This window comes from Capra hircus, chromosome 19 (genome assembly GCF_001704415.2).
Source record: "Capra hircus breed San Clemente chromosome 19, ASM170441v1, whole genome shotgun sequence".
Taxonomy (NCBI): Eukaryota; Metazoa; Chordata; class Mammalia; order Artiodactyla; family Bovidae; genus Capra; species Capra hircus.
Genome location: NC_030826.1, coordinates 48,333,440 through 48,357,290, shown reverse-complemented (window position 1 = coordinate 48,357,290; position 23,851 = coordinate 48,333,440). Strand labels below are relative to the sequence as shown.

General features: G+C 39.3%; 2 protein-coding genes across 4 annotated transcripts in view; one reads left to right on the top strand and one right to left on the bottom strand.

The window, feature by feature from the left end:
* SMURF2 (SMAD specific E3 ubiquitin protein ligase 2) overlaps nucleotides 1-17,400 on the top strand; it is a 114,621-nt gene extending 97,221 nt beyond the window's left edge. The window contains exons 11-19 of the mRNA XM_018065362.1: nucleotides 142-334; nucleotides 1,618-1,721; nucleotides 3,988-4,102; nucleotides 5,834-6,012; nucleotides 6,819-6,956; nucleotides 9,927-10,047; nucleotides 12,230-12,431; nucleotides 13,630-13,705; nucleotides 14,017-17,400. Of these exons, the coding sequence (XP_017920851.1) occupies nucleotides 142-334; nucleotides 1,618-1,721; nucleotides 3,988-4,102; nucleotides 5,834-6,012; nucleotides 6,819-6,956; nucleotides 9,927-10,047; nucleotides 12,230-12,431; nucleotides 13,630-13,705; nucleotides 14,017-14,116 (1,228 nt within the window). The 3' untranslated portion in view covers nucleotides 14,117-17,400. The remainder of the gene's footprint in view (nucleotides 1-141; nucleotides 335-1,617; nucleotides 1,722-3,987; nucleotides 4,103-5,833; nucleotides 6,013-6,818; nucleotides 6,957-9,926; nucleotides 10,048-12,229; nucleotides 12,432-13,629; nucleotides 13,706-14,016) is intronic.
* Nucleotides 23,197-23,851, bottom strand: part of CEP95 (centrosomal protein 95) — a 36,932-nt gene continuing 36,277 nt past the window's right edge. For all 3 annotated transcript variants that reach the window (XM_005694013.3, XM_005694014.3, XM_013972299.2), the window contains 2 exons: nucleotides 23,777-23,848; nucleotides 23,197-23,517 (listed from right to left, as the gene is read on the bottom strand). In XM_005694013.3, the coding sequence (XP_005694070.1) occupies nucleotides 23,341-23,517; nucleotides 23,777-23,848 (249 nt within the window). In that variant the 3' untranslated portion in view covers nucleotides 23,197-23,340. The remainder of the gene's footprint in view (nucleotides 23,518-23,776; nucleotides 23,849-23,851) is intronic.

Sequence of the window (23,851 nt, the reverse complement as noted above, 5' to 3'; positions counted from 1 at the left end):
TTTATTGTTGTCAGAAATGTCAAGCTAAGACTAAAATAAGGCCTCGAAATAATATAGACTCGGTTTAGCATGCAGTGCTATTTTAAATGTATAATTGCAGTCTTTAAAAAAGATTCTTTACTAATGTTTGTTTACTTGTAGTCGGCAGAACCAGCTGAAAGACCAGCAGCAGCAGGTGGTGTCGTTGTGCCCTGATGACACAGAGTGTCTGACAGTCCCACGGTACAAGCGCGACCTAGTTCAGAAGCTAAAGATTCTGCGGCAGGAACTTTCCCAGCAACAGCCTCAGGCTGGCCATTGCCGCATTGAGGTTTCCAGGGAAGAGATTTTTGAGGTAAACGTACAAGTCTGATTTTAATATAGAGAAAGTTTAAATTCCAGTGATGAACTTGTTTTCCAAGTATATATTGGGACTCAGCCTCTTTAAGGGCTTCCCTGGTAGCTCAGACGGGAAAGAATCCGCCTGTAATGTGGGAGGACCTGGGTTTGATCCCTGTGTAGGGAAGCTCCCCTGGAAAAGGGAATGGTTACCTACTCCAATATTCTTGCTTGGAGAATTCCATGGACAGAGGAGCCTGGCAGGCTACAGTCCATGGCGTCGCAAAGAGTCGGACACGACTGAGCGACTTCCACTTTAATCTCTTTAAAATGGGAGAATTTTCATTAATTTCTCTTCTTACTTGTGGGGAGTAAAGGCAGTAGTATTGAAGAGATTTCATATATAAGATAAACATTTGAATGGGATGAAGTGTGAGAGCTTCTGATGGGTAAAGCTTGATCCCTGCATTGCAGATACTGATTTGTTCATGAATTTTAAAAGACCACAGATATTATCCATCCCTTATTTTTTAATTCTTCCAAAAGGTAAGGGACTGTTCGATAAAAAAAATCGTTTTGTCTAAATACTGTTGGACTGCTTCCTTAATTTATTGAAAATCTTCCTTTCTGGTATGTCCTTTTATCTCTCGATTTTATAGCTCTAATAGCAGCTTCAATGTTCTTACATAATAAGTGGCAAGAGGTCCAAGGCAGGACTTGCCCACTTATTAGAGGGTTCCAGGGCAAGAGATGTTTGGGGGCTTCATAATCCTTCTCCCAAAGGATGAACTGTTTTCTCTCAGAACAGTTCTGACCTTGTTTGTACTCAGCCCTTTGTAATGTTAAAATAATGTAAAGTTGTCAGTGTAGTGAGGAGTACATTAACAATTACTTAACGTTCTTTGAAACTTTCTGCTTCTTACCTTTACTTTCTGGTGGAATCTGTCACTTGGATGAGGTCGACTAACTTTAAAAATGTGGTACTTCTGTCAGATTGTGTTTTTTTATGTGGTATCATTGCTATAGTTAATAGGACTTAAATATGGAGTCTTTAGTAGGTTTTTAATATGTCTATCAAAGGATAATGTCTATCAAAGGAATTGATTTCAGTAGTATTAAACTATATCTGTTTTAAGTTCCATGAGGTTCCAAACACTTGGAGTTGATCCGTTGATTTGATTGTTGAACACATTCCACCTAATTTAAATAAACATATGTTTCGTAGGTGGAATGGGAAGGAGAGTTTAAACAGGAGTTAAAAACACGTAGTAATAATAGTATATTAAACATTTTTTTCAGGAATCATATCGACAGGTCATGAAAATGAGACCAAAAGATCTCTGGAAGCGATTAATGATAAAATTTCGTGGAGAAGAAGGCCTTGACTATGGAGGGGTTGCCAGGTAAAGACATACTTGGCAGTAAATGACTAATAGATCCTTATATTTGCAAATTAGATACTCTCTGTGGTGTAACCTTCTCATTGGTATTTAGTTTCTAACATAATGTTACCGAATGTCTACAGTATGGAAGATACCCTAGTACATACATTCATAATGAAGTTATTTTGTAGCACTGCTGCCAGTGGAGTATTTGTGAACTCCCTAACGGATCATATCTTCCAATGAGACTTTCTCTGAAAACTAGCTGCAGCCCTACGTGGACTATTGGTAGGGCTTATAGGCCTGATATTTTCTCCATTTCTCTCCTTCAGTACATGCTCTTCCCTCTGCTTTACATTGTCAGGAACAATCTTGAGATTTTAATGATGTGTATTCTAAACTGAATACTGTTTCCCTTTGCTTCCATTGCCATGCTTTCTAACCTTGTTAAAGGAATGTGTCTGAAAGTATGTGTATATATCATAAATTCTCCATAGAATATTTCAATACATTCAGTATGTTTCTGCTGCATTCATACATCAAGTATTTTGTTTCCAGGTGTGAGAATGCACTATATATAAATGCAGCAGAAACATTATAGCTTCTTTGTTAAAACATTTTAAGGACCATCATGATAATTCTGTCTCCCCTAATCTAAATCCAGCCTAAATGAAATTTGTGTTTCCACCAGGTCCCATAATTACTATTTGGCATTACTTGTTTTTACCTGTAAACTTTATCTGTGACCCTTTTACTTGCAAATGGATAGTTTCCTTAGTTTGGATTTTTAGAATTGATCACTGTGCATGCATGCTCAGTTGTGTCCAACTCTTTGCAATCCCATGGCCTGGAGCCCACCAGGCTCCTCTGTCCATGGGGATTTCCCAGGCAAGAATACTGGAGTGGGTTGCCATTTCCTTCTCCAGAGGATCCTCCCAACCCAGGGATTGAACCTGAGTCTCCTGCTTGGCAGGCAGATTGTTTACCACTGAACCACCAGGGAAGCCTTTAAAAAACACATATATGCATAAAAATAATACAAGACATATTAGGTATGAAAGTTGCTTATTGGAGATCTCACTTTTTAATTTATAGACTTTTCAAGTATTAAACATAATGATTTGATTTAGACTCCATCAAATGATAGAACTTTGAAATGTTTTCCTTTAACTATTTTAATAGTGTTTCACTGCATTTCCTAAAATGATATTATTCCCCTGTTTAATCCATAATATCAGAGTATATCACTTACATGCCTTTCCTAGCTGAGGCATGACAGGAGTTGAGACTCGGACGTCACCTTCAGTTCTAGACTAGTGATTGTATTTCTGTCTCACCAAGACAAGAAGTGGTCTTTCATACTTTGAAAAATGTAAATGATTTAATCAGTTTAAGGTGATAGAACTGGTTATTTTAGGTTTTAAAAACACTGATGTATGCTTAAACTAAGAAGTGGGATGAAACATCCCCAGGAAGTGCTGGCCTGCCCTTTCATTCCCACTTAGACCACAGGCCTTGGTAGTTTCTCACCACGTACATGTTTATCATGGTTATTCTAGGGTTTACACAAAACAGACAGTGGAAATGGATAGTGAAATTTTCTTACTAAAACCATAACAACAATAAGACATGAATTAGTTATGTGTGAATGTTATATGTTGTATAAACTAGTATAAAACTGCCACGATTGGAGAGGATCAGGGTGCTATGGATGGGACCACATGGAGGTTTTGAAATAAAACCATATTCTTCCCTTCATTTTATATTTATCATGGATCACAAATTTGTTTAGCAATTGAAAGTAACAGACCACTGGGCTGCAGCATCTGATAGTACTTCTGGATATTATTATTATATTCGCTGATGTTAAAATGTCGTAAAATTACCTGAAATTGAGTGAGACATGAGTTCAGTATAATAAAACAAGGGTTTTCATTTACTTTGGGGCATGGTAGATTATTCTTTTTTTAAATTTTTAATTGGAGGATAATTGCTTTACCATGTTGGTTGGTTTCTGCCATACAGCAACAGAAATCAGCCATAGGTATACTATCTCCTCTTGAACCTCCCTCCCATCCCCCACTTTGTCCCACCCCTCTAGGTTGTCACAGGGCATGGGGTTGAGCTCCATGGGTTAGTATACTTTTCTAAAGTGATCTTACATAACTAGTTACTCGTGCTTTATTTTGTTTTATTAAAAACTTCTTTGCTAACATTAATTAATAGCATATCTTAGTAAAAGTATATTTATTAACAAAAAATTCCTGTGGCATATCTTGTTTTTTAGGGAGTGGTTATATCTCTTGTCACATGAAATGCTGAATCCTTATTATGGCCTCTTCCAGTATTCAAGAGATGATATCTATACATTGCAGATCAATCCTGATTCTGCAGTTAATCCGGTATGATTGGTGGTTATAATGATATGAACTGACTTATGACCTACAATGTTTTTTCATCTTTAAATGTCAATGTAGTCTATGACATAGATTTGTTGGCTTTGTTGAAGTCACATCCTTGGACTTGGCAAGTCCTCTTTTAAGTTTTTCTTAGATAAGTGATGATGAGTGGATGCATCAGTTGGGCCCAGGGAGGTTTACCGCATCACTGTTTACAGTAGCCCCAACTGGAAGTAACATTGCTGTCCACAAGAGAGACTGATTAAATTATGACATGAAGCAGCATGACGTGGTTAAGAGCTTAGACTCTGGAATTAGACATGAGAACATATCCTGGTCCTGTTACTAACTAGCTTTGTGACTTTCATTGACTTAAGCCTCAGTGATAAAATATAATTCGAACCTGAGAGAAGGGTTGTGACTGTTAAATGAGACCCTGAACAGTGCTATACGTTATTAACCCTATTACATATTATTAAGTACTCAGCAAGAGTTAGCAGCTGTTACTAATTTGTTGGTTTTATAGTATTTCTATTATCTTTCCATACAAGGGTATATTATAGAGCCCCTAAAATGATGTTGTGGGATAATGGATAATGATACGTAAAGATAGTATTTGTAATATATTAGGTGAAAAAAAGATAATAGAATGATGCAACTTTGGTAAACATACATATGTGTGAGAACATTGAAAAGATCCACACTGTAATATTTACAGTGGTTATGTCTGAGTGTTAAGACTATGAGCTTTTTTTCATTGTCTGTATTTTCTAAATATTTTGTAGTGAACAGGTACTGCTTTTTTAAAAGAAAAGTGCTATTTGTAAGATAAAAGGGAAGCTTAAAGGTGAGCTTAGGGATTGTTAAAGAGAAGTAAAAGAAGTTTAAAATACAAATATCCAACAGTAATAAAACAATATATCATGGAAGACCAAATCTGTCTAAACATGGTAGGCATGGTAAGTTCCTTGCTAGGTATTCTTCCTAAAGGGAAGATTTTTAGGTGAAGATTCTGCTTGACCAGCTCATTCACCGTGGTAATGATAGCTCACGTTTGTTGAGCATTTACCATATGCCAGGTCCAGTGCCTTGGGCTTCATCACCTCATGTTACTACCCACAGAGACCCTTTTTAGATACTATTATTACCCTCATTTTTCCAGATAATAGAAAATTATTTCTACAGAGGTTAAGCAGTTTGCCCAAATGTACATAGCTAGTAACTGGTAGAATCAGGACTCTAGTCCAAGTTAGACATGAAATCTGTGCTCTTAAATCTGTGATGTTTTGAAGTTCATTTCCTGGTAGGTCAAGAGAACTAGGAGGTAGAGAGTTGAAAGCTTTTCCGCATGACAGAGCCATGATTATGAGGAGCTCAGCTCAGCAGGAGATGGGCGGAGAGAGGAGAACAGGATCTGCAGGAGACGTAGTGAGGCTGCAGAGGGGCTAGACTCAGTTTCCGAGGGTAAATTTCACAGTGACTGCCCTTTCCTTGCGAGAGGCATTGACTCTGCTGTGATATTTTATAGCAAAGTATAGTATCTTAAGTGTGCCCTATAGAAACTCTCCCTAATGAGCATTGAGCTTTGATATAATAACCTATCCACTTAAATAGTTATAAACTGGAGTATAAGTTGATACTTATTATTTAAAAAATTAGTGTTGCTTACATATTTATTAAAAATTCCCTGGATAGTATCTACCTTGAATATTTATATAAACTTTTCAATTTCAGGAACATTTATCATACTTCCACTTTGTTGGACGAATAATGGGAATGGCTGTGTTTCATGGACATTATATTGATGGTGGTTTCACGTTGCCGTTCTATAAACAGTTGCTTGGGAAGTCCATTACTTTGGATGACATGGAATTAGTTGATCCAGATCTTCATAACAGTTTAGTGTGGATACTGTATGTATTGAGTCTTGTTCATTAGAATCTGAGCTCTTAAAAGATACATGTTTCAAAATGGATGTACTTTTTTTGAAATACAAAACATGATGCACAGAAAATATGCAGGGTGCTCATCTGAGTGATGGGACCGTATGAGACTTTACCTCTTTCTACTACTGCTTTTGTGTATTTTTCAAATTCCTAAACTTTAGCAAAAGTGTTATTTCTTTAAAAGGGGAAAATGTAGTATACTGTATTTTTAAAAGCACTTAATGGTTCCCTCAACATGATGCAGGTTCTGTTTCCATTTATCATGTGTTAGAATAAGATATTTCTGCTCAAATGATGATTGCTGAAACCATACTTTAAAAAGGGTTTTTGTAAGAGTCAGTTCTGTTTGTTGCGAGGTCATTCGTCTGTGAAGATACACTGGCCATGCTTGTTTTTATCAGGTACACAAGTAGCTTCCTCAGTGGGGCTCCTCAGGTGTTTGGTCACTTGGATTACCGAGATTCTGGCAAAACTTCTTACCTGAAAGCCAAACAAAACTGAGGTTTCCCTGTGTAAAACCCAGCTTTCCAGGGCTTCCTCTTTGCTCAATAAAATGTTCCCAGGGTTTATGAAAGTTAAAGCTCTTTGACGTTTCTGCCCCTAGGAGGAACGGTGGCCTAAGAACTAGTGAAAAGAACATCGGGTCAGATGTTCCTGTGTTTGTCGTGTCGTAAAACTACCTTAGTTTTATTTGTCTCACCAATTACTATTATCTCCGAGATCTGAATTTTAGATTTTCTAGTGACGTGTCTTTCCCTGTTCTTCCTTTCCAGCGAGAATGATACCACAGGTGTTTTGGACCACACCTTCTGTGTCGAACATAATGCCTATGGTGAAATCATTCAGCATGAACTTAAACCAAATGGCAAGAGCATCCCTGTTACTGAAGAAAATAAAAAAGAATATGTCAGGTAAACCCTTGTATCTTCTTAAGCCTGAGACTTGTTTTAATGTTCTAGAAGGGTACAGAAAAACATTGATGCTTAGATAGTGTTACTTACTGCCACAGAATAGGCTTCTGCGGAATTAAGTGGCTTAAAAACAACCACCATTTTATTATTTTTCATGGTCCCGTGGGTCAGTTACTTGGATCGAGGACGACAGGGATAGCACACTGCTCCTCCGCGTGGTGTCAGCTGGGGCGGAAATGTTCAGATGGCCTCTTCACTCACACGTCTGATGTTTCACCTGGGGTGGCTTGGCTGGCTAGGCGCTGCCTGGAGTGGACGCTGGGTCACCATCTGGCACCTGGTTCTCACTGTTGGCTGGGCTCCTTGGTTATCCCATGTGGTCTCAGAGGCCTGGCTTTTCAGCACGGTAGCCAGACTTCTTATCGGATGGCTGGTTTCCCAGAGCACAGGAGGAGGAGTTGTGGGATCTTTTAAAGTCCCAAGGCTGGAATTGGCCAACATCACCTCTGCTGTATTCTTTTGGTTAAAGTGAGTCGCACACCAGCCCAGGTTCAGTTGAAAGAGGGGCTGTACAAAGGCACTAATTTCAGGAAACACGGTTTGCCATGTCATGTGTGGTGGAGCTCCCACAGCTAGCTGTGCAGAAGCACTTTTGTGCTATATTACTAGGACTTAATCCTACTTATAAATAAAGATGTTGTGGGTTTATATAAGAAATACATGTTTTCAATAGAAATCTAATTTATGAAAATAGAAATATATTTGATATATATTAAATATAAATATAGTAGAAATATTTATTAAAGAAATATAGATTATATAAGAAGTACTATATTTCTTGTTAAAAAAATCAAGAAAATGTTCAGGTTTTACAAAATCACCTGTTGATTGAGGAATCTAGAAGTATTAAGTGAGATCATTTGGCTCATGGTATGTAAAGTTTTTCTAAGCATTAAACTATGATAATCAAATTTAGGAGTGTGAACTTCACCATATGTACACAGAAGTGCACTTGCTGTCCTTTTTTGCACAGCATATGTCCTCAGGTCTTACTGGCTGAAATGTTTTGGTTTATGGATGAGGCCCATCAGTCTCGTAGCCTGTGAACACTGGTAGAGCTTTGTTGGAAAACAATTTGAAAACAGCTGCCCAAATGAAAATGCATATGCAGCTCCATTCTTAGGGATCTATTGTTTGGAAACACATTTGTAATTAAAGAAATATAAGGCTGTTTAAACCTGAAAACTGAAAAATGTTTGTAGAAGAGGATGATGAATATAACAGAATATTGTGTGGCTATTTTAACAAAGAGATTCTGCATAAGCTGTCACTTAAAAAGCATGTCTTGGAACAAAGTCTGTATTGTTTTATTCTCATACAGAAGATGTTCAGGAAGACCACTTACCCAATAAAATGTTGCCTAGGGTGGGGGAGTGGAAGTGATAGGCCTGGAAGTAGAGACGAAAGAGGGTAAGAGAGTGGACTTTCGGGTTTTACTCTGTCTCCACATTTAATGGTTGATTTTTAAATTATGACTTTTCTTTTAATAACAAACACATTTGTAACTTAATGAGGAACTTCCCCATGGTCCAGTGGTTAGCACTCCACGCTTCCACGGCAGGGGGCATGGGTTTGAAGTTTGATCTCTGGATGGGGAACTAAGATTACGCATGTCAAGCAGTGTGGCCCCCACCCCCCCAAAAAATACACACACACATATATAACAATTAAAAAATAAAATAATAAAAGAAGAGTGAGTGGGGATTTCCTGAAGTTCAGTAGCGTCACTCCCAGGATCTAGAGTAGACTGCTCTCTCCAGGATCCAGTCTTGTTTACAGCACACAGTAATTATTCCTTGCGGCTTCCCAGATGGCTCCGTGGTAAAAAATCTACCTGCAGCGCAGGAGACATGGGTTCAGTCTCTGGGTCAGGTCCCCTGGAGAAGGACGCCTGGGGAGTCTCATGCACAGAGGAACCTGGCGGGCTGCAGTCCAGGGGGTGGCAAGAGAGTCTGACACGACTACCACCGATTATCCCTTATCAGATAGTTTTGAAATTTTAAAAATTACAAAGAAAAACTTTTTACAGGTATGCAGTTTTGATGTGCCCTTAAACAAGGAAAAATGAGGTCCCCCAAGAGATACAGTTAATATTAAGTAACTCATTTCTTAGAGAATTATTTCTCCGCAGTTTGGGAAAGGAAATCCTGACAAATTGGGAGTTTGAGTAGTTCTGAGGTTTGTGAGGTACGTTTTCCCGGGAAGATAGATTTAAAAAAAAAAAAAAAAAATTCATGTAGAAAGTGTAAGTCCAAACATAGCCGTGAGTACAGCGACACATGAGATGTAGTTTTGTGAACTTTGTTGCTAAATTACATCTCCCAGGGCTTTTAAAGCCTATAGGGGAAAACGAGTGGTCAGAAAGTGCTGGCCTAGTGGCTTTTACTGTTTCTTCTCATTTTGGATATGAGGATTCTCTTCATTCCGCCTTCCCCCATATACAACACACAAAATATAAAGAAAACACCCAACACGTTCAGATTGTATTTTCAAGTGAAATCAGAAAAAGTAATTTTCGGTTGAATGGGCTTTTTTTTTTCTGGTTATTGACATGCATGCTAGAAGCTAAGAAAATAATTTCATTTAGATTTTAACTTCAGACCCATCTGCTCTCCAGCCAACTTCGAGTTTAATAGGAGTTTTTCTGAAGTGAAGAGTTGCTGTAGCGATGCTGCTTTTGTTAGTGGAAGGTTACTGTTTTTTAATTTATACTGCTTATAATTTATGCTGAACTGCCTCACTGCTGAGGATCCATCTCCCTTCGGTAATATGAGATTCTTTTAGATTTTAGACTAAATTCTTAACGCTAGATACTTGTAGAGTGCAATGTTGCTAATGTACTAGAGATTCATAGTAATTACCAAATCTGAATATATTTCATCATACAAAACCCTTGTCCAATGTTTCCAGGCTTTACGTGAACTGGAGATTTTTACGAGGCATTGAGGCACAATTCTTGGCCCTGCAGAAAGGATTTAATGAAGTAATTCCACAGCATCTGCTGAAGACATTTGATGAGAAGGAGTTAGAGGTCAGTGTATGAATATCATGACGTCATCTAGTATAACAAAGCAAGGTTGAGAAGTTTCTGTTACTTAGTTTTAGAGGAGTTGTATTTCTGGTGCTTTTGAAGTTTTTCTACATGTTGCTGTGAGAATTCTGACTCATAGGAGAAGCCGTTCATGTTTTGGAAATTCTGCAAGTAGTCTCTTATATTGTGACTATCCTTTATTTTTCCTTATTTTCTATTCTTCCTTTTAACAGATTCTGTGTATTTTGTGTATATTCTTCCAGTGTTATTTCCTGTTCTTTAATTAAATGGCTCTTGATTTAGTTAAGTGAAACTTTATCAGTTGGTCTCCACCATAGTGCAGTTTATTTGGAATAAAAACCTAGACCCAAGTGGATTTACGTTAAGCTTTACAAGAAAGCATTTGATAGACAAAAACCTAGAGGAAACATTCAGGATCGTCTCTATCTAAACAAGAACCCACCTGCAATGCAGGAGACCTAGGTTCGATCCCTGGATTGGGAAGATCCCCTGGAGAAGGGAAAGGCAAACCACTCCAGTGTTCTGGCCTGGAGAATTCCATGGAGTACCGTCCATGGGGTTGCAAAGAACTGGACATGACTGAGCGACTTTCCACACTATCTAAACATCTTCAGTCTCCTTGGAAATTTTCATTACTAATACAGACTTTAATAACCAGTTAACCATTGTTTTATTTTAAAGCTAGTCCTTAAAGCACCTTAGGTTTAGTTTTATAATTAAGACTTTTAACAAATACGTCTGAATTGCTACTGAACTGCTTTGAAAAGTAATGAGATTTTATTCTGCTTGAGGTCCCAAAATTTAATTAGTGCCTAGGGATAGCATAAATATTGGAAGTCTATCCATAATTTAAAACATGATTTTATTAATTAACTTTAGTGTCCTTTCTAACTAAATCTGTTAACAGATCTGTTAGACAAACCTAAAAAGATTGGTTTGACTCAATAGCACCCCCACTCTTTTCGTGACTGAGCTATTCATAGTGAAATGGCCAGGAGGAAGTAGGAGGAGGAGTGAGACACAGCAGAAATGACAATAAAGTTGAAATACGATGCATTTTTTTCTGTTCATATAATAAATAAGGAATTTGGCCTTAAAGTTACCACTCCTCTGAAGAAAGGAATTTTGAGAGGTATAGTCACTATTATAAGCACTTCTGTAATTCTGTTTGGATAACCACTTACCTGTTCATGTAGCTGTGATTCAGTATTTTTCAGAACCCTGTAGAAGCTCTGTTGCAGATTTTATTCAATAATGTTAGGGTTTATTATATAATTTCTACTGCTGATGAAAGTAAGCTTTTCATAAGAAATATATATATATAATTTATTTTAGTGTTATCCTGGGTTATTATAATTAATTGTAAACTATGGGATTTGCAGGTTAAATTATGTTCTGTACTACACACTATCATAAGTCAGTGTTATACACAGGTTAGTAAGATGACTCTGTCTTGGCCCCTAAGGACGTGTATTAATAGGATCAAAGTGATTTTGACACATCACTTATACTGAGCCTGCATCAGATGCCAAGCAGAGCTCTGTGACAGTGCGTTCATATATTTTGTACTTTGGTCCAACTTTAAACAGACTGTATCACTTACTCAACACAATTTCTTGAATGCCCATGCACTATTGGTTGCTTTCAGAGGATATAATGAAACAGATATTACTGCCTTATTACTGCAGAGGAAACTGTGGCCAAGGGAAGTGAGCAGAACTGCCCAGAATACCAAAGCTAATAAATGTTGAAATTGGAATAGTAGATACAGGTCTTAAGGAAGGCATATGTAAGCTGTATTTACTCTAAATCTAGTTTCTGATCATTAACATTTTTTTAGAATTCTACTGTGAGATTATGGAACTTCTCATCTTGTCATGTCCATCACTGTGGTTCTCAGATCCTGGGTAGGGAACCTGCAGTGTGCAGGTACTCATGGAACTTTTAAAAAATACAGATCCTAATCCACCCCAGATTCACAGCATTAAAATATGAGCATAGAACCTAGTGTGTACATTTTGAAAAACTTTCCAGATGGTTCTGATGTCTACCTTTGATTAAGGACACCATTTGAAAGCGAAAAAATCTAAAGTTCCATTTTAAGGAATTTTTGGCCTGACTTGGGTTTCCATTGTTCATTGTTTGTGCAATATTTTAACAGCTCATTATTTGTGGACTTGGAAAGATAGATGTTAACGACTGGAAGGTAAATACCCGGTTAAAACACTGTACTCCGGACAGCAACGTTGTCAAGTGGTTCTGGAAGGCTGTGGAGTTCTTTGACGAAGAACGACGAGCACGGTTGCTTCAGTTTGTGACCGGCTCATCCCGAGTGCCTCTGCAGGGCTTCAAGGCTTTACAAGGTAGGAGAGAGGGAGGCACAGACGATCTGGCATCTCGTCGTCGGGGGCAGGGAGTTAGTATTTGGTGTATGCAGATGGTGTACACATGTGCTTATAAACAGATTCTCTTTTCACTCTGGTTCTTATCTGTAACTCTTGTGTCTTGATACCTTCTTCTCCTTCCTTCCTTTATTCCCTCCCAAGAGCCTCTCCCGCTGGGTTCTCTGTGGTTGTAGTGAGTGCCGCATGTCAGGGGCGTGTGTGCTGACGCTCTGCCTTTCCTGGGCACCTCGCTTTAGAATGCTGCTGCCCGTTCCTCTAGGGGAGTCTGTCTGCTTCCATGCTCACATCTCAGCCTGGCAAACGTTTACACACCTGGGAGGCCTCTCCCCTCTACTTTTTTAATCTTTTAATAGAGGCAGCATGAGTCGTGGAAGCCGTTTGTCTGATAGAACACTTGTAGGTAATGCATGGCATCAGACCATCTCACAGCCGTATTCCATTTTTAAGAACTGCTTTCCATGGAAGAGCTGTTCAGTTGGGGGCTGAGTTGGGATATTGCTAGTGATCGTGGTGCTTCACTGGGTGGCAGTGTTCCTTTACCTCTGAAGCTTTTCATTTTTAAAACTGCTGCTGCTGCTGGTGACTGAGGGTGTAGGAAGCAAGACTGGTACATGACTCCACAGTGCCGCGTACAGTCAGTGTGTCAGAATTCCGCGGGGAAAACAGACTTGAGTCGTGTTTGCATTCCCTATGTGGAGAACTCATTATCAGCAGGCTGCCCAAATGCATGAAGTGAAGCTGTATTTCTGCCAACTCTCTACTCTCTAGACTGCTGATCTTTTGCTCTCTGCAAAGTCTGAGGAGTGAAACCTAAATTTGCATTAGGCTGTCATCTTTTTGAAGATGTGCTGGATCTTGGATTTGCCCCTTTGGGACAATGATTGTCCATAGAAGATAGAAGTTGGCAAAAGGTTTCAATCCTGAACTTTTTCTTAAATCGAAAGGCTAGCAGATCAAGGAATCAGCCTTGTTATCCAAGGTCAGTTCCAGCTTTTAAAAACCCAGATTCTTTTCCTGGGCCTTTTGGCAGCTGTGTGGAGTCACCAGTCCTCCCTTAGCCCTAGACCCTATGGTTCATGTACCAGTTTTATTCTGAGATTCTGAAGGCTGACACAGGTGCCCACAGCGATCTGACCCGCACTGGCTCCCTCTGCAGGTGCCGCAGGCCCACGGCTGTTCACCATACATCAGATCGACGCTTGCACCAACAACCTGCCCAAAGCCCACACCTGGTGAGTTACTTCAGTAGCTTTTTCCCTCACGCCAGCTATGTAGGTGTTAGTTTCAAGCAGATTTCACATTTTATTTGTTGCTCTTTTTACTGAATGGACCCTTAAAAGAGTTGCTTATCATTCCTTTTAAATGGATTAAGATTATCCAAAAATGGGTAGGAAAATTCCTTTGGGGGATTTTCAAGTAAATCTCAACTTGAGAGGAATATAGCCTCTTTCTTGTAGTTTTCTGTATTAGTTTAGTGTAAACTAATACACACTTGCCAGTCAGTTGCCCTATTTTGAATGAACTGTGATTTGCTTATTTACAGCTTCAATCGAATAGACATTCCGCCCTATGAAAGCTATGAAAAGTTATATGAAAAGCTGCTAACAGCCATCGAAGAAACGTGTGGATTTGCTGTGGAATGACAACTTCAAGGATTTACCCAGGACTCTATTTATAGCCTGAGGGACAGACAGCCTCCTTTCAGCAGAATTTCAAGGAATGCTGAAATACAGGAAAATGCCCCCCCCCCCACCCTCCCTTTAAAAAATTTTAGGACACTGTGAGGGGAAAGGACAATTTTGAAATTCCTTTTCAAGGAAAAAAAGAGGTCTTTATGCTTTGCCATGAGGCCACATTCAGCTGCTATTTAAAATTAATATCTTGAACCTAAAGAATGCTGACTTTTCCTACATTTCCAGAGTTAGGCAGTATTCTACACTTAAAGACTACTACTATTTTTATAAAAGGTAATCTATTCAAATCACTTCACAGATTTCAAGTCTATCAAACATCAAGACAACTTCAGCAGTCGGTACAAGTCACATTTCATTTTGAATACATGATTTTGAACAGCTCCTGTACTTGCTCTTTGTAAAAAATAAAATAAAATAAAATTATTTTGAATTATTCTACCTTTGTAAACAATTGGCTACAAAAGAATCTTAAAAAAAATTAAGCCATTTACACATTTAATTGCATTTTTCTATAGCAAAGCATTATATTTTAGAAGCATTATATGTTTCAACCTAGCCTAAGTGAGTCTTTTTTATATTTTTCAAGCACGAATTCTCTGGAATACAGCTATATAATTTTGGTTGTCAAGTTCCTAATGCAACCATTTAGTCTGAACTTAGTAGCTTACTTGCTACAATAAAATGATGCATTCAGGGGCTCCCTGTTCTTTAAGAGACTTTTAAAACAGAAACCTTAATTTTTTATCTTGAATGAGTATGATCAGGTATTTTGGATTTACGTTGCATCTTAAGTGGAAATACTGCATTTTTATAGCTACTCAGTTCACATGGATGAGATGGGATTTTCATTCTGTTACTGGGTCAGCTTATCTTTGATATATATATATACTATGTCTGTAAACCAAAGTCTCCTATGACAAGTGCACCTAATTCATATTATATTTTAATTATGGTAAGTTTCTATCAAGTAAACCATCCTGAATCTCCGTTTAGCTGCTCATATCTTAATCAGTTCAAATTATGAAAAAGGAAAAACTCTGCTCGAAAGATTATTTAGCAAAGCTTAGGAAACTCTTTTACCTAACAAAATGAAGTGGGGGTGGTGGGGCAGGAGATGTGATTACTAAAAACAAAAACCAAAAAGTGATTCTAACTCTCTCATATACATTAAGTCTGAAGAGTAATTTTGGAGGTAATGGAATCTCGGTTCCCTTGGTGTTGAAGATCAGCATTTGACTTTGAAACATCCAGATTCAGCTTTGAAGGTGCGTGGCATGTTGCATGATCCAGAAGGCAACCAGAATTCTGGAGTGAGAGCTTGGAAAAATCTGAAGTCATGAGTGGTTCTTTAAATTCAGCCGTCAGAAATCTGCACTGTTCTTTTTATTTTTTACATTGATGTGAAATCAAGCATAGCAAATTTTGATGAGACAGCTTTGTTTAAATTTTGCAGCTTAATTATCAAGTGAATCAGCCCTTTGTGTACTTTGATTTGATGGATTGGTTTCAGCCTGTGTTCTCGGAGCCAAGGGCTTCCTCAGAGGTGCCTCAGAAGTCATGGTTAGAGAGGAGGGACAAAGAGAGGGCGAAGAAAGGCCGAGTTGGTATTTGAGCAGAGGCCTCGAACTCCCCACCCCCTTTACCCAGAACAGCTCTGATTTTTCTTTTATATATATACATATATATATATATATAGGAATTTCACGTAAGGTTTCAGAGACTAGGAGGGGTGGGGGGATGGGTAGAATACAAGAGGTGGAAAACTTGCTGCTTAAAAAAAAGTTGAGAACTACTCCTGGAGCTTCTCTGTGTTTATTTCATTCAGCCACATTCGACAGCCACACGCAAGCTGGTTTAGTCGTAACCGTGTAGTGGCGATGTGCTTATGCCGAACTGTTTCTTCCCACTCTGTTTTCTTACTGCATTCTTAGCTGTACCGGAGAACATCTTGAAATACGCTGTTTGATCATCAGTAGTTTTCAGCTTTCACAATAATACCTTATTGGTCGCAGGTCCATCTCTCTTTCATATTAAAGCACTAGCGCAGTGTAATTGTGCCTATTATCATCTTTCAGTAAAAGTAAGTGCATGATGAACACTTGAGAGAAATTATAACTGACAGATGAATAATGAAATGCTACTCTCAAAATATGTACAAAATAGAGCAGGCAGGTACCATCGCTTTTTGAGTGCCTTTTTAACTTTATAATGACTTAACAGAGCTTTAAAAGAAAGAAACTCCCCTCCCTTAGAGTCTGTGGTGTCACCAACTTAATTTATAGACATGGTTTAGATTTCGTTTTCAAAGTCACGTTACCTGATTACTTCTAAACAGGTGCTGAGCAAACAAAAGCCCCTAACGAATCACTGAACCTTGGACTTGCACCTCATGTTTAATGTGAATATTTATTTCCACATGTCCCTCTTAGCTGGGTTTTTTCTAATCCTTCCTCTAGCTGTGTTATTTCAGACACATGATGTCGTGTTTCCATACAATGCCTTTGCATCGTGAATGCTTAATTGTGAACAGTGGTTGCTTTGTAGCGCTGTTACGCAGTACAGAGGAGAGTTTGTTTCAGAGGGCCTCACTTGGTGTAAAGTTTTTAAACAGTGCTGTGTATAGTGTACATTTTGTTTTTGCACATAGTTTGTTGCCCCGAATGGGTTTTATTTTTAACCAAGTCTTTTATTTTTTCTTTGTAATTACAGTCCAGAGCACAAGTTTCCCTTCTTTTAAATACAGTGTAATTTGCTTTATTTTATAACACTAAGTTGGCTTGAACTTCCGGTGCATTGAGCTGGCTGCATTGATGGGAGTTACGAGATTGTTCCAGACGTCTTGACAGTTTGATAGAGCAGCTCCTCCAGCTTGTCTTTAGGCTGCAGCACAGCCAATGGCTGCCATTTGTGGTATTTAATGTACTTACATTAGAATGATGGTTGTACCAAATGCTGAGTTGTTCTGTTTCTAGATGTAATTAGTTCACTGATTGTAATATTCTTCTCTCAAACTGACTTTAAAAACAAAGTTTTATCATTTTCATTGTATGTGTATTTATTACAGAGTGTTTTAGCTTTGATATTCTTTGTATTTTCACTCAGTTGTTACATGAGCTTTATCAATAACATCTGTATAAATGGTTTTTAAAAATTAACTATGTATGTGTCCATGCCGAAGTTGAGCAATAAATGAATGCTGTTTGCACTGTCACAGCATCAAAGTTTTTAAAGAATATTGTTTATATTGAATTGTTTTTAAGAACTCTGGCTCTATCAAGAGTGACTACTTACAGACCATAAAATGTGAAGTTTAAGAAGATTTGTGAGCCTTCCTGAGCTGCTGATGTTGTCACGCGGTAGAGCCTGAGGGCTCGGGACCCCTTGTGCCAGGTCTGGCAGGAAAGCTGCTCGTTTTCTCCTGGGGTGACGCAGCCTTAGTGGTCAGTGTGGCCTCTAACAGCTTGCCAGGCTCTGGAGGGCAGGGCTACGACTGGGGCCTCATTTGCTTCCTTGGTGTTGGGCAGTAAAATCCTCGAAAAGCAGCAATCAGTTACATTTTCCCAAGGAGCCATGGCTTTAAGGGTCATAATTCACAGTTCTGTAAATGTAGTGAATTGAAGTCTTATCTACCTGCCTACATGGGTAGACAGAGAACTGGATGTTCTTTCATCCACAATAGTCTGTGTAAGTCTTCTCAGCATAGGCCACACAGGGAGGCGTGTCTTGGCGGGGCGAGGGGGTGGTGGTGCAGTGGAAGCAGTCCTGTATTAAAAGTTCCCAGAAAAAAATAATAATAAAAGTTACCAGAGTGGGCATGGGGTCCATCTTTACATCCTTTTGAATGTATCTTTTTTTGCTTTGCCTCACATTGCCAGTTTACTTGTTATGATCTAAAATTAGTAGTAGTATCATCTATGAATTACCTGAAAGTTTGAGTAATACGTGACGTTTTTCTGCCGTGTGGTGACCTTTTCATTATAATGAAGGTTAACCTCAGCACCACCCACTGCATTTATTTGTACTTGATATCCCAAATGCTTTCGGTAGGATATGCACAGAGGAATGGAGCAGACGTAATTACACAGAAAAAGGCTTAAAAGCTCATGATATTCTTAGCAAACTAGACAAATTAGATTTTAAAGTTACATTTCATTAAAAGGTATGCACCGTAAACATGGCTCGTTCTTTGTGCATTCAGCAAGCACCTGTCGTGTTCCTACCACGTGTCCAGCTCTGCACCAGCTTTAGGGACACAGCTTTGGATGGTGTTTTAAAAAAAAAAACGGAACTTCCAAACTGGTGTTTCTAGTGTATGTCTCCGAAGCTACAGTGCAAACCGAGGTCCTCAGAACTCAAGAGTGTGTGCAGCAAGTCGGTCAGTCATGATGGGAACACAACATTAATGACCTCACTTCCACAAGGCTTCAAATCCCTTTTGGTTTTTAAAAACTGGTACTGTTCCCCCACTCCCTTTCCCCATGACATCTCAGGTTCTAGCATACCTTTTCTGGATATTTGGGCTGGGATTTATCTAGGTTATCAAAATAGTCTGAGCTGTAGTCTCTTTAAGAGTTTTATAAGCAAAGGAAGTGGAGAGACAACTCTTGCACCCTAAGGGGTGGGTAAGAGACCCGTCCAGGGTTTTTCTCCTGCTGATCTAAGTCTTCTCTCAGCCCGGAAGAGTTAAGATGGAGAGCACATCACACTCAAACCTTGAGACCACTCACTCTTCCCAGAGACGGTGAGAGTGGAGAACTCTCTAGACAGGAGGACAAAGTTCTGCTTTTTAATTCAGGTACAGTTGACACATTATATTCATTTCAGGTGTACATGATGATTTGATACCTGTCTGTATTGTGAAATGGTCAGTCTTAAGATCCATCACCACAGTCGCAAATTTTTTTTTCCTTGTAATGAGAATTTTTAAGATCCCTCGTAGCAGCCTTCCAATATGCAATACATTATACTAGCTGTAGTCACCATGCTGCACTTATATCCCTATGCCCTATTTTATAAGTGAAAAGTTGCTCAGTCGTGTCTGATTCTTTGCGACCTCATGGGCTAGTCTGTGGAATTCTCCAGGCCCCAATACTAGAGTGGGTAGCCATTCCCTTCTCCAGGGGATCTTCCCAACCGAGGGATCGAACCCAGGTCTCCTGCAGTGCAGGTGGCTTCTTTACCAGCTGAGCCACAAGGGAAGCCCTTATAACTGAAAGTTTATACCCCTTGGCCACCCTTCACCCATTTTTTCCATTCCCCATTTCCGACAACTACCAGTTTGTATCTACAAGCTCGGTTTTGAAGGGTGAGAAGGGTTTGTTTTTGTTTTAAATCACACACATAAGTGAGATCAGATATTTGTCTCTTCTTTCACTTAGCATAGTACCCTCAAGGTTAATGATGTTGTGACTGACAGGATTTCCTTTTTTAAGCTGAATGCTATTTCAGTGTGTGTATATATGTATATTTTCTCTATCCATTCATCCATCGATGGACACGTAGGTTGTTTCTGTATTTTGGCTATTGCTTCAGTTGAATGTGGGGGTGCGGATAATCCTTTCTAGTCAGTGTTTTCATTTTCTTCAGCTAAATAACCAGAAGTGAAATTGCTGAGTAACATGGTAGTTCTGTTTTTAATTTCTTGAGGAACCTCCATAGTGGCTGCACCAGTTTACATGCCCACCGCCAGTGTACCAAGGTTCCTTTTTCTGTGCATAGTCACCAAAACTTACTTTCTTGGCAGCAAACAGTTATTAGATGATATCTCACTGTGGTTTTGACTTGCATTTCCTTGATCAGTGATGTTGAACACCTTTTCATGACCTGTTGACCCTCAGTATCTTTGGGAAAAAATTATCTATTCAGTTCCTCTGCCTATTTTATAACCAGATTGTTTGCTCCTGAGTTGTGTAAGTGCTTTATGTACTCTGGATATTAACTCCTTACCAGATGTCTGATTTGCAAATATTTTCCCCCATTCAGTGGTTGCCTTTTCATTTTGTTGATGGTTTTCTTTGCTGTGCAAGACTTCTTGGTTTGATTTAGTCTCACTTGTGCTTCTGGTGTCAAATCCAAAAAAGGAAAAAAATCATTGCCAAGACTGACGTCAGTGAGTTCACTGCCTTTTTCTTCCAGTTTTATGATTCCAGGTCTTACAAGTCTTAATCCATTCTGAGTTAACTACTTGTGTATAGTTAAGACAGTAGTCTAGCATTCTTTTGCATGTGGCTGTTCAGTTTTCCCAACATTATTTATTGAAGAGAATATCCTTTCCCCATTGTATATTCTTGGCTCACTTGTTACTGAATTAATTGATTTTATATGGTGGTGGTGGTTATTTGCTAAGTTGTGTCTGACTCTTGCGACCCCATGGACTGTAGCTCGCCAGGCTCCTGGGTCCATGGGATTGTTTGGGGCTAATTCTGTCCCATTAATTTATGCACCTTTATGCCAGTACCATATTGTTTTGAGTACTGCAGCTTTGTAATATAGTGTGATGTCAGGAAGCATGATGCCGCCAGCTTGTTCTTCAGGGGGCAGAGTTTTAAAGGCAGTTCAAATTTAGTGTATTTTTTCAGCTAAGAAGAAACTGGCCATGTCCATCAAATTCTAGGTTAGAGTTTGAATAGTTTGAAATTCCATTCAGCGTTTTCAGCATGTCTGGATTTAATCGAATAGATCACTCTATAAGCTGCAGCTTAAACCCCAACTTTGGAATTCCTTCTGTTTATGCCATTTCTCTTAACGACCGCTGTCTTCTGTCTGCCCTGCCAATCTCCTTCTCCTGTTGCAGACACTCCCTGTTTTCAGGGAGTGATACCTGTTTCCATTGTGAATAGATTTCCCCTACAGCCTTAGTTCCTTCACTAACGGCTCTATTCTCCTGCCTTACTTAGACAAAGGTTTTCTTTTCCTTTCTACATTTTATAGGAGAGGCAGCTAATTCTCCAGTGTCCCACATGATACAGTAATGCATATACACAGCTAAACATACATAGTTATTAAAAAAAATTCTCATTACCAGCTTAAAAAAAAATCTGAAGTAACAGATTTTAACTGCACTTGTAATCATTTCACAATAGGTACATTTATCAAATTAATATATGAAACTGTATAAACTTAAGGTATTATATCAATTTAAGATATATATCAATTACATCTCATTAAAAGAGGAGGGACTCTTCATCACCTGTTTCCCCAAACCCTAGTCTTACTTTCCAGAAGCTGCTACTCCTAAACCTTCCGTCAGCTCTTGTGGTATTTCCACATTTCCAGATGATTTGGTTAATAGTGCTCTTCATTACTTTTAGACAGTTTGATTTGGGGGGGGGGGAGAATGGAGTAGAAGGATATTTAAAGATTTAGTTCTCACACAAACCACCTCATTCTGTAACACCTCCTCCCCCACCCCCACCCCATCAGTTATAGTTCTAAGTCACTTTTCAAATGTGTGATCATAAGTTTTCCCTGGTTGGTTCTGGGCAAACTGGTTTCACATATAATCCCCTTTCCACAGGTACTTGGATAGCAAGAGCTTCCACTGAGTAAAGTTACCGCTTCATAAATTTGCATTCTACTTTTAAAAAATGCACTGGCATCATCCCTTTCCTGGTAAATTCCCTCACCTGTTCTTTTTTGTTATTCCCAGTTACTTAGTCTGGCAAAGAGCTATCTGAATTAACTTAAGAATCCTAAAGCATTAAAAGGAAAAAAGAAAAAACAAGCATAATGATGCCTTTATAACAAATTCAAATAGTGTATTACGCAAAGTTAGTTTAATAATCTGAGTCACACCTGGGGACTGTTCTTCCAGACCTCGGTGGTTAAGTTGCTAAGGTGTTTTTGACCCTTGAAACCCTATGAATGAGTATGTGTAGCCCGCTAGGTTTCTCTGTCCATGGGAATCCCCAGGCAAGAATACTGCACAGGTTGCCGTTTCCTTCTCCAGGGGATCTTGCTGATCCAGGGATCGAACCCAGGTCTTCTGCACTGCACAGAGTCTCCTGCTTTGCAGGTGGCTGTTTCACTGAGCCAGAGGCCACCCTCCACCTACGTTGTATTGACCACACTGCATTATACCCGCTCATACCACAGCTTTTTAAAGATTTGCTCATTTTAGTTAAGAATATAGCATGTGTATCTAGCTAGACGTTATTTTTCTCTAACAGTTTTAGACCTTATGTTCTAGCTCTTGTGCATTTCCCGCATTCTGTCCATTCACCGGCACTGTCAAAATATATATACTGCAGCTATCTGCATGTCTCTTCTAATGCTCTAAATTTGGCTATCCAGGGAACTCCTGCCTGCCTAGAGGCCCACACTGTCAGCTGCCATTCCAAAAGGGCAGCACGTGGGACCAGAGCTTTGGGTTCAGCTGCTCTTCCCCCCAAGGTAAGCAGACCCCACCCTATCACGCCAGCTGGCCTCCCTGGGTCTCTGTCCCTGTCCACATACTCCCCTCTCTATATGCCCTAATGGGCGCCCCTCTTCTCCCTTCCAATCCTCCTCTGGTGCCCTCTGCCATTCGCTGGCTTTGATTAGCAAAGTTCCCATTTCCTCAACTGCTCTGAAGTCTCCCCGCACCTCCTGGCTTTTACTGAACCCTCCTATTCAGGAAGGACATCACCCTGAGCGAGTTTTTCCTTCCTCCTCTGCTCTCACCGGAAAGAGGGGTGGTGTACCCCTTCCCACCTGACATCACGAGTGCTCTTTTGAGCACAGATGGACGATCTTACACCTGTTATCCCTCCCAAATGACAGAGGCCATAGTGTGTAATTCTCGTCTTCCAGCCTCCATGTGACAAAGTTACACAGACTTAACCATCGTATTTTCAGGGTTTAACCCTAAGGAACCTCTAATGACAAGCCCACACTTTAGCTCTTTTCTGAATTAGAGATCTTTTCTTTTGGTCCTCAAGTGCTGTTTTTGTTCACCTAAAGCAATAGGCTTCAGGAGCTTGCTGCTCAATTGAAGCTTGTTAATTGCTTTCATGCACCTCTTTTAAAGTTTTAGGTCAAATTCAAAGCAGTAAACTTTAAAAAAAACAGTATTTATTTTAAAAGTTATTTCATAAAGAGTACTAGTCATTCAGAAATGATTCTTCTGGTTTAGACTGTTTTACTGGCTCAGTTCTAGCTCTGCCCTGTTAAGTCCACACTGAGGAAGTCTGGCATCATAGGAAGGGGTTTTTACTGTACTGAAACGAAGCCAAATGAAGCCGACATTTGAAGCGCTCAGCTTCCAATTCCCGGAAAAAAGCATCGTCGTCGTTCTGCGTTATCATGTACTGCAGTTGCTGAATTTCCTTCTCCATCTTAGATCTCAGCTCTCTCTTCACCTTACATAACATCTAAAAGAGAATTCATGTCACTTGCTGGTCACAACCCCGATCCCGGCCCTCATCTATTTTTATTCCCTCTCTACTTTCCTGCTCATTAAGCTTCTGCAGTAATTTTAATAATTGAGCAGCAGCTCTCACAGAGATTGGAACAGGTAAAGTTAAAATCACAGAATACAGGTTTTGAATCGTTAATAGACCTTATTAGTATCCTCTCCACTTCTATTTCTTAAAAATGTAAATTAATGATTTCTATCTTGTTAATTATTACCTGGGCCTGTGATTTCTCTCTGGCTTTGAGCTCTTGACGTTCCTGTGATATGGCTTCTGCCAGCAATGAAAACTG